Consider the following 17623-nt stretch of genomic DNA (forward strand, 5'->3'; position numbering starts at 1 on the left):
AGGAGGAAGAGGAGGAGGAGGAGGAGGAGGAAGAGGAGGAGGAGGAAGAGGAGGAGGAAGAGGAGGAGGAAGAGGAAAAGGAAAGTACAGAAGGAAAAAAGAGTTTGGGTAATCACTGGAAATTTTCCCAGTTTGGGGCTATAGCTCAACGAAGAAGTCTATTGAAACATATTTATAGCTCCCAAAGGCATAGAGTAGAGCAAATGAATCTTATACTTAGATTTAAAAAACAAACCAATAGTGGTCTTTTTAAAAAAACAAAACAAAACTTTTTTTTCTTAGTCACTGCTAAGACAGAAAAGCAGTGAGGGCTAGCCAATTGGGGTTAAGTGACTTTCCCAAGGTCACACAGATATTCTTTTTATTGTTTCCTAATACCTTGCGGAGTCATTAGTCACCATTTGTCCAATCTAAGTTTTAGAGAGTCATTTTGTTCTTTGAGGCTTTGTACTTCCTTTCCTAGGGAGTTATTTTTCGTGTTTGAGGTTTTGTAGTTCTCTTTTTATTTTCTTTATTAAGCTTTTCTTCTAAGCTGTTGATTTTTTCCTGATCTTTTCTTTTCCAGATTTTCTTTTAAAATTCTTATTATTGTTTTTTGATGCTCTTTTGAAATCCTTCCAAGAGTTCACTTTGGATCTGACATCTTTTCACATTTTCTTTTGAGGCTTCACAAATTTTCATTTTTGAATTGTTGCCACTTTCTGAGTTTGCATTCTGGTCATCCCTGTTGTTCAAATAGTTTTCCAGTGTCAGACTTTTTTACTTTCTTTTGTTCATTTTGGGGAGATTTCTTCCTGTCCTTGCCTATATGTTGAAGCTTAGCTCCATTCCTGATGTAGAGGGAATACTGGCCTCAGTTCATACCATGGTCTATTGTAGTGCCTGGGGTTGGCTCATCTATCTAGATCCCAGATTGTACACTCCTGGTTGGCCTGCTGTGGGAAGGTCTGCAGCTCTTCAGACTAAATGCTACTTGCCCTGGATCACATTAGATTCTGCCCTAAAGGTTAGACCTTGTTAGACTGAGTTCCTCCCATTGCTGCCCACACTGGTTTGAGCTTGGTTGGACTGTGCTTGGCCTCAATGGATGAGGGTGGCAATTTATATAACAATATTTACAGGGTACAAAACAATTTTGTAATATGAAAAATTTTCCATTGAACACAATGTCTAAGTTTACAGTTAAACAATTTTCTTATCCGTAAACTCTTCTAAGTTATTATTTAACCCATCTATGATTTTAACAGAATTTTAACTTGTTTCTACTTTTAATATATGTCTATTAATTAATGCAATACAATTATCTTATCATTCTTAGTTGTTATCAAATTATGCTTAAACTACCTATGTTTTAAATGCAATGTTAGTTTTTATATAGAGAATCTATTTTAGTATGTTAGTATTCTTAGTTATCTATCCAACACTACTTATATATTTTATTCTTATGCTTTCCCTGCACTAGCTCACTAAAAATTTTTGAAATTCCCTAGCCCTTTCTGCACTTTCCCTAAGTCTAATGTCCAAATTATCTGTTAAATTGTTAGTATGCTACAGTATCTACATGGTTAGGGACTATTATTTACAATTCTACTCTTTTCAAACCTATATTACAGGTATATGTAAAACTGACATTATTTAAACTATTATACATTTGTACAAGCATTAGTTCTGCATATTGATGTTAACCAGACAAGAAAATCAATTGATTTACTTATGTGGTTAAAATCTCATGGAACTTGCAACTATTTACATTATAGACATATATACATTTTGTATTTTCACAATCTTCAGACACTTGCTTATTTACATAAAGTCTTAACTAAATATCAGTTTTGTGTTGTGTTTTGTGTTCCCTTTATGCATGCAAAATACTCACCCTTGTTTTCAAAGTTGTCAATTTTCTTCAAGTTGTCTGTAGATTTCTTTTGTATCTTGATGCTATGTACTGTGGTTGCATTATCCCTAAAGTGTGAGGTTAATTTGTGTTTTCGTGCTATTGCCGCATCAGTCTTATGTAAACCGTTTCCTTCTGTCCTCTTCTTTGTGCAATTGTCCATTTTTTATTTTTTTGCAAATTTCAAAGTTCAAAAGTTTTTCACAATGTCTTTTCAAGTACTCTTTTCTTGCATCTTTCTTCTTGGTGATTTCCCCAATTTCCTTTTCTTCTCTTGATGTTTTCCACTTCTCTATTTCTCCATCACATGTTGTCTATTGTCATACATGTTGTTGGACGGGCTCTCTGGTCCAGATGCAGGAACAGTGTGGATTGTGATGCTTTGTCAATGATGTCAGTCAATTGTTTGTGTGTGTATGTCATATGTGCTTTCAGATATTTTTCATTGATTTTGTCTTTCACAGTGACTTGGCTAGGTTTTGGAGATCAATGTCCACTTAAAAATACTTTCCTTTTGGAGGGATAAAGTTCTCTATTGGTGGAACCAGCAATCCAATATTGCTTTGATTCCATTTATATATACTGTTTTCATTGCTACAGTCTTCTCTACATTTTGTGGGTAATCCTTCTGTATTTAGGCTTTTCTTTAGGTGTTCTGTACTTTTGATGGATTAGTCATCCAGTACATGTATGAAACATAGCCACTCACATCTTTCCTTAATGCCTATGTCTGGTACCCTGATTACTGGTACATTTGCTTCTCAATATAGTCTTTTCATGTCCTCTTTATCATCAGAAGTCATTTCATCAGAGTCTATGTAAACAGGGTATGGTTGTGATGACTTGGCATTAATTACATCTAATGCTAAAATTGCTTCCATGTCCATATCTGCTAAGTCATTTTCTAGTAGCATACTAGTCATGTGTGGTTCATTGCTTTCTGTTTCTTGATTGACTTGGCTCATGGGTTCAGCTGCTTCTGTTTTTTGATTCACTTGAATCATTAGAGCCTCTGTCTCTGTATATCCCATGTCCCCTTCCTGTTGTAAAGTGACTACTGTTTGTTCTGGCTTTGGACCCTTAGATTGCAATGCATTTTGATCTTACAATGCATTTGCTTCCCCTACATTGTTGTTTCTGTATGGCATTAACATGTTGTTATCTTGACTGTTACCCTGGCTTGGCTGTATTATTTTATGGATTGATTCTTAATGCTCTCTTAAATTCTTTTATGGCCTTGAAGGGATTAAAAAAAAAGGCAGGAGGGCAGCTGGGTAGCTCAGTGGAGTGAGAGTCAGGCCTAGACACAGGAGGTCCTAGGTTCAAACCCGGCCTCAGCCACTTCCCAGCTGTGTGACCCTGGGCAAGTCACTTGACCCCCATTGCTCACCCTTACCACTCTTCCACCTATGAGACAATACACCGAAGTTAAGGGTTTAAAAAAAAGCTTCAAAGAAAAAAAAGGCAGGCATTCGTTGTTTTAGGGTGTCTAAATCTGCAGCAGTGAATGGCTTATATCTTTTTAAATGGAGAAATCCAGAATCTGGCTGCAAAATCGTGTGATCAATAATTGGTAATATTGGTACTGCAGGTGCTGTTGCCCCTTCCTCTATTTTCTTTGCTGTGTCTGTATGTGCCTCAATTGTTTGTACTGAGATTTCTATTTTGTTTCTTGCTGTGATCCCTTTCTACCCCTTTCAAGTAACTTTGCTATTTCCTTTCTTAATGTCATTATCAATACAGTCCTATCATCCTTGTGTCCTAGCAATTTGTGCACTAAATTCTTTAAGGACCAATAGAAGTTGAGGAATGAGATGAGGACTGCAATTGTAGTTGCTATGAAAGCAAAGACCTGACCTATTTCTAGCTTCAACCATTGGCAGGATTCATATATTTCTATTATTCCCATTATATACCCTGGGATCACTATGATCCAGAAATGATAAATCATAGTTGAAAAGTTGTATAGTAATGTAAGGATTCCCATCATGGTACAAATTGTTTTCCTCATTGGTGCATCCATTATACCAGTTTGAATGTAAAATTTCTATGGAACTGTGCCTTTAAATTTTCTTTGCTTGCTAAGTTTGTCCCCTTTGCTATGCTGTAGATAGGAGAAAAATGCTTGCCATCTGGTTCAAAGAGAAGCTTTTTTTTCCTTTTGGGATTATTTAGGTTCTTTAAGCTGGCTCTGCCAAAACTGTAATAATAAACAGAGTCAGTTACCAATTTTTGATAGAGTTGGAAAGCGAGAGAGTCTATATAGTGAGACTCTCTTCTAACTTTCCTCTCCCACAGAATATACACTAGGAGACTTTGAGGGGGTGTCACCCCAAAACTGGATGATCTGGATGATTGTGCCTCCTCACAGGAGTTGGGGGGGGGCTTTCCTATAAGATGAGGTATGTGGTACCCCAATCCAATTCTGAATGAGGAATTCACACAGCTTCCCCCGAGGTCAGTCAACTTCACAGCAGGTGGTCTGGCTTCAAGATGGAGGCAGCCAGACCAAGCAGTGGCTCCCCTCTCCCTTGTTGTCTCTCAGGCTCTCTAGAATGCTATCTGATTAATGAATGGCTTTTATTATTTTGCAATTTAGGGGTTGGGGAAAGGGGTAAAGGGCAGAGGGATTTTGGGGTGCCCTCTTCTCTATTTCTATGGGATCTGTCACTTGGGTGTGAATCTTTGGGGTTCCCACTACCAAGCTTCTCCTCCCCCCCTTCTCCTTCTGATTCTATTTCTATTATTCTATTTCTAACCCTTTCTATAATTGTAAGTTTTGACTGAAAGGAGGTCTTTGAGCAAGGTTGGATAATGGGAGAAGGAGACTAAGAGATCACTCCCAAAATGGAGTCCAAACACTTAGCTAACTCAATGGTTGAAGTCTTGCTGGGTGAGATTCAATGGAATCTTTGACCAGGGAATCAGGGTTTCAATGTCCAAACAAAGATCCTCAGGAAACCCTCAGGACTGGATCTGAGCTGGGATGTCCTCTTCCTCTCCCTCTCCCTGTACTCTGCTGGCAGTCCTCCTTCCCCTTCCTCCTCTGGAGACTTACCCAGCATTCTCTCTGTTCTCAACTGCCAGCAACTATCACCAACTGTCAGCCACTCCTTCTCTGGCTCCTTTTGTCCCATCCCCCTTGCACAAATTCCGTCCTTACATGGATAATTATTAGAATGATACTAAAAGAAAGGAGCCCTAGGACCCTAGGTTGGGGAACAAATGTCATGTATAGTCTTGTAATAAATAAATATAAATAACCCCAGAAGCCAAAATATTGCAGTACATTTTACATTAGAAATGGCTTAATTTTTTACTTTAAACATCTTCCCTCAGTGATTGTATTTTAGCACCCAGAATTTTAAACAATAACTAAAATGAAGCCATCTCTTTGAGCATAACATCATTTATTAATAGGGACATTAAATCTATTAATAAAGGACAATAGTCTCTTATGTGCCTCTGCATAAGACAGTAAGTGACCATCTTTTGACTTTTATATATATACATATATGTATATATTTGTGTCTTCTTTTTAATTGGTCTGACAGTATGTTATTTGGACCTCTCTTGGCAATAGCAATTGGTGGATATTTTAATGAAGTAGATTAGAGATCCCAATTCTTCTCCTATTACTTCAGTATTGGGAGAGGAAGAACTATCTTTCTCCAGTGGGTAGATTCCATACAATTTCACTAAGCTAATGAAACAAGACTGACCTATCCTTCTCTGTCACTTTAAGAAATGGAACATCAGCCAGTTTCTTCTAGGAATTTTTGGCAAGAAAAATATGTTATCTTAATTAGGTTTTCAGTGGCTGTTTCCCCTATTTGAGACCAGGTCACCCCAAATTTAGAGGAGATGTCTAACAAGGACAAAAGGACATTTGCCTATGTAGGCATCAGAAGGGAGAGGGGCTGGTTTCTTGTTATAAACAAAGGTAGAAGTCTTCACCCTACCTTAACAAAAGTCCCTGCCCAGGTAAATGCCTGTTACTTAGATGTAATTACTTTAAACTTCAATTAAACCCTGCAGAACTGAAATGCTTGACCTTCAGAGACTGGAAATTGAGAAAATGAATGGATTCACATAGAACTATTGATAATAAAGAATACAATACAACATTAATTTTCCTCAGTATCCTTTTAGGAGGAAAAGAATTATTCTTTATAATCATTTAAAACATCTCATGCATAAATACCTTGGGGATGACTGAAAGACCCTTGGGGATCTTTGCACTTTCAGTAGTTTTAGTGAGGTCATCTTCCTGATGTTTTAAAGCAAAAATGACAAAAAGAGTTAGCAAATCTCACATTTATTTCATCTAAAAGAACAAATGCTAATTGTTCAGGCCAAAAAAATATATATAGTAAGAATATTCTTCAAAATTCCAGATATCTGAGAACTTTTCTCTCATGACATTCCTGATTTGTGAGATCTAAGTGGAACACAATATTCATTCTAACTGGAATTTATATAGTACTTTAAGGCTTACAGAGTGTTTTCCTCACTATAACCTTATGAAATAGACAGTTATTCTAATTTTTCATTCTAGGAACTTGAGACTCCAAGACACAAGTAGTAAATGTTGTTGTTACAATTTAAAGCAAAGTACCTTGACTACAGCTCCAAGGTATTTTTCTTTTCTTTTTTATATTTTATTGTACTTTCTTTTATTGTCTTTATTTGTTGTATTAGCTACTTCCCAATGATATCTAAAAAAAACAAAAAGAAAATTTTTTTTCTGTTTCAGATTTCTCTCACAATTTCTCCTCTACCTCCACACATTGGGAAGTCAAGAAAAACAAAACCCCCTATGAATATAAAGTAATGCAAAATAAATTCCCACTTTAGAGATATCTTTCCCACTCCCTCCCCCCCCCACCCAAGAAAAGAAGAAAAAGAAAAAGAAAAAATGCTTTAGTCCAGTGATGGGCAAACGTTTTAAAGAGGGTGTCAAAGGAAAGGAAATGCTCATCTGTCAGTTTGTTTCTAAGGCAACTCTTTTGAAGTTTTATTGTATTGTATCCTACTCATTGCATTTGTCAGATTAGGAATAACGTGCAGCACGTGGATAAAACATTTCAGGGGGCCGAATCTGACCTGTGGGCAGTAGTTTGCCCATCACTGCTTTAGTCTATGCTGAATCCATCAGCTCTGAAGGTAGACATCATGTTTCATCATGAGTCCTCTGAAACTGTAGTAAGTCATTGTATTGATTAGATTTTTATTAGGTCTTTCAAAGTTCATTATCTTTACAATTTCCTGTAAAATTTTTTTCCTGGTCTTCACTTCATTTTACATTAATCCATACAAGTCTTCCAAAGAATTTTTCTTCATGACATCCTCTTTTTCATTTCTTAAAGCATAATAATATTTCATCACATTCACATACCATAATTTGTTTAGCCATTCCTTGGGTAGTGAGCATACCTTCATTTTCCAACTTTTTTACCACCACAAAAAGAGCTGCTATAAATATTTTTGTACATATGGTCCTCTTCCTTTTTCTTTTGTCTTTTTTGGGGTATTGACCTATTAGTACTATCCTGGGCTCAAAGGGCATACATAGTTTAATAGCTTTGGGGGTATTATTTCAAGAGACTGGTATTGCTGAGTGTAAGGGTATATACAGTTTTAAAACTCTCTGAGCATAATTACAGAGACTTTCCTCAATTTAGAAGATGCTTTAGGGCAAGGAATGTAAGGGCATTTCTAAGGCTGTCAGGAAAAGCACTTTCCAGAAATCAAATGATACAGCTTTAAAATTAATTTTCCTTAGTATTCATATCTACTACCCAATCAAAATCCTGATAGCTGTTGTCTACATACCCCCCAGATCACTCTCCTTCCTTCCTCAATGAGTTTGGTACCTGGCTTACAATTTTTCTCTCCATTCCAACTCCTACTTTCATATAAGGGTATTGAAATATTGACTCCCTCTCAAGAACCTTAATCAATCTGTTTCTTCAACCTGCTCACTCCCCATGGACTACTCCTCCACCTCAACTCAGTTATACATAAAGATGGTGATACTGTTGATTTTACTTTCACCAACAAATACCACCTTTATGTTCAAGAATTCTGAAGCCCCCTTATCTGTCCATAATGTATTGGCTTTTTGCCTCTTTCTCAGCTTTCCCTTAACAAATTCCTACTCTTTGCCCAAACTGTGATCTCCAATCCTCCTTCAGTTCTTTTCCAAGCTATCTCCCCTCTACTATTTGCTTTCTTTGCTTCTCCCATCTTGACCCATTGGTAAACCAATTCAACTCTAAACTGCCTTCCTCAATTCAATTCCTAGCTCCCTTATGATGGTTATTGATCATTCCTAGCCAAGTCTCAGCCTTGGATCAATCCCATTGTTAACACCTTAGCTCTTACACTTAGCTCTTAAAATTACCAAGAGGTGGCTGGTAGTAGGTAACTTGCTTTCTGCTAGGAGCAGGAGTAATAATAACATCATTACTCAGCTTACAGTGAATAATGAATGGATTATAAGGGAGAGTGACTTGTGGCAGGTGAACTAATTAGGAAGCAATTCCAATAATCTGGAGATGATGACGGTCTCAACTAAGATAGTGGTTATGTGAGTAGAGAGAAGGGGCGGCATATAAGAGATATTGTAGAATTAGATATGGTAAATGTGGTAACTATTTTGAGATGGCAACTGAAGTTAAGGAATCCAGGATAATGCTGGGCCAATAGTATATAGGTCTTGAAGAACAAGACAAGAAGTTGATTACAAATCCTTTAATTCAGTCCTGCTTTCACAATTCCATTTAAGTCTTCAATTGTGAGGAAAAGGGCAACCTTTAAACCATACACAAATTCAATTCATTTGTTAATGATCTTGCCTGCAGTTCTATGTTTAGATTGAAGTCAGTGCAAGAAATGGAAAGCAATCACCTACTCACTGTTGTCTTGGGTGAGACAGTGTCTTGATTAGGAGGACACAAACCCCGGACATCAGATTTTCTCAAAAGCCTGAAATATATTGTTATATAGATAAATGTAATATAATTTGAGAGATGCAGAATAAGAACAAAGAAGAAAGCAATCTGTTCTTTTGGGATTGTGAATTTAATAGCTGAATATTTCTTTTTAAAATATAGAATATTATATATATACATATTATATATATATTTAGCATCATTTGGCTTTTCTATATTGGGGCTTATGTATTTCAGTTAGTTGTCTACATATTTCATATATTAAGTCATTAAAATATGGTGCCAGCTAGTGCTTGGTCAGAATTTCAACTTACAAATCCATGTTAAGATGTGATATTAGGGAACATTTCTTCTCATCCAGATTTATGAAATGTCTGTATTCATGATGCTGAGTTGTTTCTTTAACTCCAAAATGGAGTAATCTGAAGGTTTTTGTGATAACCAAGAATTTAGGAAAATGCTGTGACCTAAAAACTGTAGCTAGACATAAAACTATTTTAAAGCATTAAACCACTCAAAGAATCATTGTGTCTTTCTGAGTCTGCTTTATTTGAGAACATTTTATTAAGGGATTACAACATTTAACTGAAAAAGCTACTTCAAATGAAGAGAAATCAAGACCAGGTGAAGAATTGGAATCCAGCAGTCTAAAGACGGCAATCACTGATATAAGAGGAAACATCCCTTCCTTGGCAATGGTTTCTCCATGCCACCCTGCAGAGGAAGGGAGACCAAATAATGCAAAAGTTAGCAAGACTAAACTTGGAACAATGTTCATGTGACATTTGATATGAATATAGAGATATTTTTAAATTTATGCAGGTGGAATTGTAAAAAAAAATGTCAGTAGAATTTACTGCTATAGTTCTTGGTTTCTTTAATTGATAATGTTGGACTCTAGGAAAGGATTATTCCAGGTCTGAAATTTCTATGATTCTTTATGTCTAAGAATCTAAATATTTGATCCATGATTCTGTATTCTGACTCTACTACTTATTGTCCCCTGATCTTGTCCTTACCTTACCCATCTTTGGTTATGGTTTCCCCAATGTGTAGAATGATCCACTGTCCCTGCCCTTCTATTTTCACCCTCTAAAATTCCCCACTCTTCCTCAAGGTTATTTAGGGGTCATCTCCTCCATTTAGCTTCTCATGATCCCCCCAACTGAAAGTGTTCCCTCTCTATTCAAATTTCATCTCATATTTTATGACATCTCTCTTTTGGCCCAAATACATTTTGCTTTGCATCACAACCATCAAAATACCTCTTTGATTGTGTGATTGTAAGTTTCTTGAAGACAGGTGTCTTGAATGGAAGTTGAATGTAAGAACTACATGTTGATGGACTGGATTTTCAAACTATACCTACTAAACACATTTTTTGTCTCAGGTATCTAACAGCACCTTGAATGGAATTTGAATGTAAGAAGTGCTTGGTAATAACCTGGATTTCCAAACTATACCTCCTAAACACATAATTTTTGCTTCCTTTAAATTTTATTCTTAAACCCTTACCTTCTGTCTTAGAATCAATACTAGGTATCAGTTCCAAAGTGGAAGAGCTCTAAGGACTAGAAATTGGAGTTAAGTGACTTGTCCAGAGTCACAGCTGTGTGAGTCACACAGTATCTGAGGACAGATTTGAACTCAGGGCCTCCCATTTCCAGGCCCATCTCTCTATCCACTGAGTCATCTAATTGCCCCCAGTTCTTTGCTTAAGGAATCAATTCAGAGCAAGTTGATAGATGGGAAGAAGCATTCCTCTACCCTTTTATAGTCCAAACTCCATTCAACTTAGATATTGTCCTTGATTCATCACTCTCAAATCACATATCCAATCTGTTGCCAAGAACTGTCATTTTAAAACTCTCCTTCATTAATCTGGCACTGTCACCACTCTGCTAAAGACCCTCATCACTTCATACCTGGACTACTGCAATAGCACTTTTGTTTATCTCTTACTCTCAAGCCTCTTCTCTTTCCAGTCCATCCCCTATTTAACTAACAAATCTCCCTAAAGAGAAGGTCTATGTTGCTTCCACCTCTTCCTCCTTGTCCCCAAGAAACTCACCTCTAGGATCAAATATAAAATCCTATCTTTGGCATTCAAAGTCCCTCATAACCTGGCTCCTTCCTACCTTTGTAAGCTTCTTATACCTTACATTTCTCATGCCATCCTTTTTTTTATCTTTACATATTCTGCATTCCACTCACACTGACATCTTTTTTCTTCTCCCCGTTGTGATATGCTATTTTCTGATTTTGAACATTTTCACTGGCAGCCTCCACCCCATCTGGAAAACTCCTTCCTAATCTCTTGCCTCATAGCTTCCCAGAGCTTTTTTCAAGTCTCAGTTAAAGTAGTATCTTCTTCCAGGATCCTTTTCCCATCTCATATAAAAGCATAAAGTACCATAGAAGAATGCATCCTTTAGAGTCTAAGTAAATTAAAATAGATTGCATTTTAATTTAAATTTGCATGATATAGATTTACTCTTACATGGGTATTCCATTATTCTACAGTATCAACATAAGTAAGGATAGTTATTGATGAGAAATACAGCTACAGTGCTGACATAAATGAACAAGACTTAACCTTATCCTAAACTGGTGGTGAAACGCTCCATAGATTTGGACTCAGTAAGCAAATCTTCATATGAGTAGTATAAATGCAGTTTTGCTCTAAGTTGCATGAATCTGATTATTGCTATGGATCCATGAGAGTCTTTTACTTATTTCTTACAACCTACTTTGCTGGATGATTATTAAAGTGACATACTATCTTTCAGCAGGCTTACAGAAAATAGCACTATACAACACTAGGGTCATTTGTAGGCAAATGGAAGTCACATCTAGTTTGGTATGTAATGATTACAAATATGATTATATCCTACAGTGTGGCTGCTGCTAGAGAATCCGTAATAGGATGGACTTTTTTTTTTTGGCTTTAAGCATCCCCCTCCATTGAGCATACCCATTACAGGAAAAAATGATTTATTCTTTATAATGATTTAAAACATACCATGCCAGAATGCCATTGGGATCACGAACAACCCTCTTTGCACATTTTATAGCTGTGGTGATATTCTTTGTTAAAAGAGCTGTAATAGAAATCAGAAGTAATGTAAGAAAGTTATATTGGCAATCAGAAGAAATGAGTAGAATTCTTTAGTTTCTCTTTTAAATTTTCAGATGCTGAAATTAGCTTCCAATAAATTCCTTTAGGGTAGGGTACAGCTGTAATGGAAATTCTTGTTACTACAGGGTGATCCTGAATATTCTATCCATTCTATTAACATCTGACTTAAAAACAAAAAACAACAAAAAAACAAGATGTCCTGTATCTTGCTGTCAGGTTAGCTGACCTATTAGCCTAAACTTGTCAAGAGAGGCTGCTCCCATCTCCTTGTCACCACTTCCCTGAGCAAGAGGTTTCATACCCTCCTCCAGAAAAGGAACTCAAGAGAGGACAGGTGAGATGCTGGGAAAAGCCTGGAGATGAACAGTGTGGGACTATTGGGATCCCAAGCAGAATGAATGGTGATGGCTGTCACTGATGTGAGGAAAGGAACTAGCTAAACTCATCCCTCTCTGTTCCTTCCTGTCCTCTGGCTCTTACACAGAGCAGCCCACATTTCATTTTTCATTTCTTTAAGATAACTGTTATTTTTGTTCTTCAGAAGGAGGTGCTTGAGAGACAGACAGAGAAAAAGAGACAGACACAGAGATGGGCAGAGAAAGAGACCCGAAGGGATGTCTCACTTTTTGTATCACTGGGAAATTCCCCTGCTGGGGGTTATAACTGAATAAAGGACATTTTGATTGATACAGTGTCACCTATAGTTTTGTAAGTTATGATTGCAAATACGAATATATCCTAGTGCTGTAGAATACATATTAGATGGGCTTTGTTTCAGCTTTAAGCATTCTCCCTCATAGAATCAACAGTTGTTAAGAAGTCATGATTCTGCTTCGGACAACCAGGAATGGAGAAAAGCCTATTGTCTCCTACAGCTCTGCTTGGACAGAAGGTACTCAGTCAGGACAGGTCAGTTCTGATGGCTTGTGTGTATTCTTAGCAACTGATTTGATGATGATGAAATACTTAAAGAACTCTGAGGTGTTTAGGCTAATAGACCATCTATGCTGACAGCAAGATATGGGACACATTCTTAAAAAGTCGGACATTAATATTCAGATAGAATATGCAGAACCAGCCTGAAGTAACAAGAATTTCCATGATAGGAATTTCTTGGCAGCTCATTTCAGTGGCTGAAAATTTAAGAGAAAGGAGAGAATTCTACCCCTTCCTTCTGAATGCCAGTTTGATAGGCACCATGGCTGAGAAATAATATTTTATTTTTAAATTTATTTTTATATTTGTTTTTTTTTCCAAAAAATACATGTTATAGAAAATTTCAACAAAAGTTTTCCTAAGATATGTGATCGAACATATCTCCCTTCTTTCTTTCCTTTCTTCTTCCTGATGCTGACTGGCAATTCAATCTGGGTTATACATATATTATCACGTAAAGCAAATGTGCTTTAAATATCTTTCCACATTGTTCATTTCTATAAGTGACTAATCTTATAAAAATCCAAACCCCCAAATATAAACCCAAGTAAACAAGTGACAAATCATATGCTTCCATCTCCATTCTGACTCCAACAGTTCTTTCTCTGGAGGTGGATATTTTTTTATTTTTTTTAAGATATTTTATTTCACTGATTATATGGAAAAACAATTTTCTACTTATGTTTGCTGAAGTTATGAGATCCAACTCCTTCCCTTCCCTGCTCCTTCCTGGAGATGGTAAGCAGTTTGATCTGCATTGTACATTTATCATCATGCAAAACATAAGAAATATCTTCTCAAGAAGAAGACATCCTTGATTGGCAATCATAAATCAGGGGCTGGAAAATTAGTGAGAAGTGAGGATTTAAAAATTTGTTTTAATTAAAAAAATATGCTTCCATGTTTCTATGATTTATTTTCTTTCTCTCCCCTCTCCCGAGCCAATAAGCCCTTCTACTGGGTTATACAAATGTTAGAAGTGAGGATTTTCTTATTGACTTTCCATAACTTTTTCACTTATGTGCATTTTAGTTTGCATAGCTGCATAAGTATCTATCCACCTTGCAGAGCAGTGATTTTGTCCACCCATATCCAAGAGATCCCTCTCACCATTGCATGGGATGCCACACGCATTCACAGCTCCAGGTGTCTTGCCATCATTGCACCAGTAGCGACTGTTGATCTGAAATACCCCATAATCAGTGCTTCGATCTCCAGGGTTGTAATTTGTGGCTCGTGTGTTGAAATCACTTTCCCATTTTGCCAGGCACACCCCTGTGAAGAGTTCATTTTAATAGTAACTAATTCACATCCAATCTATTTTGCCCAAGATAACTAAAAGGCTGTAATCCTCCTTTTTCATTGACATATTAAATAGATACAATATTTATCTCTGAAAGCATCATTTATAATTGTGACTCTTCTTCAATATGCACTAACTAGGAATACTTTTGTTTGAAGCCTCTTTCATTCCCTAGAAATACATTTAATATGTACAATCATCATATTCAAGGAGCTAGGAGAATTCTTTTATAGAAAAATCCTTTCATTAACGTGCCATTAATTCTTTCATCTGTAGTTCTTATTTCGTAGTTATTATTTATACTGGAGCTTAGCCGTTTTGCCCCATCATTACAAATGAAGTCTTGGACAAATCAGAGAAACAAAACCATGTTGTGTTTATTTTCATTCTATTCTGTTTTTGCTTTCAAAAAATACTTGCCTTCTGTCTTAGAATTGATAACCTTTACCTTCCATCTTAGAATCAATATTGTGTCTTGATTCTAAGGCAAAAGAGCAGTAAGACCAAGGCAACTGGCAAGAAGTGACTTGCTCAGGATCACATACCTAAGAAGTATCTGAGGTCAGATGTGGACTGAGTTTCAAGGGAAGCTAGGATGTTTCAGAGTCCAGATTTGAACCCAAGACCTCCCATTTCTGGGCCTGGCTTTCAATCCTCTGAGCCATTTAACTTTCCCAATGTTGAAGTTTAAAGATATGGATGAAGGTACTGCTAGGTAGCACAGTGGACAGCACAGGCTTACTGTCCGGAGGACCTGTGTTCATATGTGGCCTCTGACAACTCCCAGCTGTGTCACCCTGGGCAAGTCGCTTATTCCCCATTGCCTAGCCCTTATTGCTCTTCTGCCTTGGAACCAATACACAGTATTGATTCTAAGATGGAAGGTAAGGGTTAAAAAAAAAGACAGAAGGTTAATAAATGAATAAAAATAAAGATATGTATCAACTCTTAAAAGTGATTCTCTTTTTATGCATAATTATTATGAGTGTCCATGCTATTAAACAAGGCTGGAGGCAGTTACATTGGAATGAAGGAACACTTCTGATGAACTGCACCCAGAGGTAGAAGAGTTTCTTTGTACAGAATTTTTGGATCTTGCCCCAAAATCTTGAACTCTCTTCTGAGACACATCACTTTTCAAATTCTCCACATTGTGCCAGAGAATACCTCAACCTCTCCATTCAGCAATCCTGGAAGGGTTTAGTACCCAGGCATTGAATTAGACCGAGCTGGGTTCTGGGCCTAAGGATCTAGGACACAATTTGAGACTCATATTATATAGGTTCAGGGGAAGATAAACTTGCTGACTTGTTTCAGTGAATTCCAAGGGACACAAGGGATCCTCTTTGAAGCCTTTTAAGAGATCAATTCTCTTTCCCCACCCCTAAAACCTAACTCCTTCAAATTTCATTTCTAGGTTGATCAGTTGATGTTTTTAAACTGTTTAATTCCATTCCAAGTTATATGAACACGCAGAGAAATTCTAAAACAAGGACCAAAAAAAGAGAATGAATTCCTTTGAAACTATCAACCCCCCCATTCTTTGCCCTCTTTTTCCAGTATCTATGAATATCTTCAGAAAACTGGACTTACAGTTGGCCAGGCTGATACCGCTGTCACCATCCACGTCATTTTGCTTCAGGATTCTTGCAAATTCACACCTTGGTATAATCCTGCCATGAGCTAGCATGAGGAGGAAAACAAGTCCCAAAAGAATCAGGACCTTCATGATGCCTGAGAAGTCAAACCACTCCACCTCCTGAGCCTGAGCTGAGCTCCAGTATTTAACTTCTGTCTTAAGTTTTTCTTCCTGCTGTTGGAGGGCTCTACCTCATGAACTACATGGAAATCAAAATAGATTGATTGCTGCATTCTAGTGACCAACTCTTTGGAATGAGGGTGGGGATGGGTGAGGTTGGGGAGGGGAGAGATTTTGTTTGCCCATTGCTACCTGAGATTGCCCCAACATATTGCATTAGAGGAAGACAGCCTCGAATCCATTTGCCAAGAGACTAGTTTCAAATTTAAAGCCAAAGGAATAAATCATTCTTTAATAGGTGAAGGCCAAGGATAAAATAATTCGTGTATATATATATACCAGATAAGAGAATCAAAGAATCATAGAAATTCAGAATTTCAATCTCGTCCAACCTCTTTGCAATCCATGCCCAAGAAGGAATTCCCTCTACAAAATCACTGAAAGGTAGTAACCAGCTGCCAAACTTCTTTCTATTTGAACTAGTTTGAAACTTTTATTAACTTTGTCTGAGAGAATATACGCAGAGCAACTGGCAAACTTTAAATCATTTTATATACATATATGTGAATGCATATATACAATATTATTATTATTACTAGTGGAGAAAAACTGAAGCATAGATAATGTAGTGGGAGATGTTGGAAAAGCAGTCAGAGATAGCAAAATATTTATAACTGCACTTTTTATAGTGGAAAATGTAATGCAAAAGATGCAAGAGAAGTTTTTTTTACTCTTGCAGGGAGCCAACTGAAAACTTCTGGCAGTTGGAGCTTTAGAATCCTGAGAGAAATCAGTTAGTCCCTGATGCTTGATCCGAGTGGAGGGATTAACTAGAGCTCTCCCTTGGCTTTCAATTTTGCTTTTGCCCTGTGCTTTTGTCTCTGGACAATTTGAACCTAGCTAATTTCTCTGGACCTCTCTCTAATTTTCTCTATATTATTTTCTCTGTTTCCTTCCCTGTTTTCCTGGGGCTCTGGGAGGCAGGGTGGCTTTTGGGTTTTTAGTGAATAGACTTTATGAGGTTTAGTTTCCCCATAGGCAAGTAGGACATCCTTGAAACAAACTATCCCTTAAGTATACCCTATACTTTAAAAGCAGCCAAATCTTCCCTGTCTGAGAAAGCAGGTTCTCTCTCAGTCTAACCCATTCCTGTGACCCTCACCCATCTTGAGTTTCTCCCTATTGACTGTCAGAAACCCCAAACCCCTCTTTCCTTCAGATCAACCCTGAACATTAATAAATCCCCTTGTTACCTAATCAAACCCTCTGGAGAATCATTGTTTTGAAGAATTAGTCAAAGGTTGAAGGGGAAGGAATTGTTCTCTTTATTTCTTGAGGGAAACTGGAGGCGTCCATCTTGGGAGGAAGTAGTTGCTCTATACTTCCTCCTGAGTCCCTTCAATTTCACTGACAGGGAGGAGCCTTGGGACTCCTTCTTTGTGGACTTGAGAAACTGACAAGAAAGTCCTCAAGTCAGATTCAAACCACTTCTGACTGGCCCTATTCCTTGTGTCTGTAGAAGTACCTTTCCTGCCTGGAAGGGTTCCGCCTATTCCCCCAGTGTCCTCTGTCTCTAGCCCGTGTGTCTAGTCTGTGTCAGCTGCCTCTCCTGAACACCTCACCCTGTACCCTTACC

The 17623-nt window shown here is 37.3% G+C and overlaps 1 protein-coding gene across 1 annotated transcript; it reads right to left on the reverse strand.

Annotated features, from left to right (window-relative positions):
- Positions 1-9375: 9375 nt before the first annotated feature.
- Positions 9376-15957, reverse strand: LYZ (lysozyme). Its single transcript, XM_044679835.1, has 4 exons — positions 15822-15957; positions 14036-14200; positions 11873-11951; positions 9376-9564 (listed from the first exon to the last, which is right to left on the reverse strand). The coding sequence occupies exons 1-4, from the start codon at positions 15955-15957 to the stop codon at positions 9498-9500; spliced, it is 447 nt and encodes a 148-aa protein (XP_044535770.1). The 3' UTR covers positions 9376-9497.
- Between the last annotated feature and the right edge of the window lie 1666 nt (positions 15958-17623).

The sequence above is a fragment of the Gracilinanus agilis genome, chromosome 5, assembly GCF_016433145.1.
Source record: "Gracilinanus agilis isolate LMUSP501 chromosome 5, AgileGrace, whole genome shotgun sequence".
Lineage (NCBI taxonomy): Eukaryota > Metazoa > Chordata > Mammalia > Didelphimorphia > Didelphidae > Gracilinanus > Gracilinanus agilis.

What these genes read in the sequence shown, in the direction of transcription:
- LYZ (XM_044679835.1), bottom strand. Translation starts at nt 15,957, where the DNA reads ATGAAGGTCCTGATTCTTTTGGGACTTGTTTTCCTCCTCATGCTAGCT. An exon ending in GTGTGGCATCCCATGCAATG is followed by an intron (nt 11,952 to 14,035) that starts GTGAGAGGGATC and finishes TTTCTATTACAG; the next exon opens with CTCTTTTAACAAAGAATATC. An exon ending in CCCAATGGCATTCTGGCATG is followed by an intron (nt 9,565 to 11,872) that starts GTATGTTTTAAA and finishes CTTCCTCTGCAG; the next exon opens with GGTGGCATGGAGAAACCATT.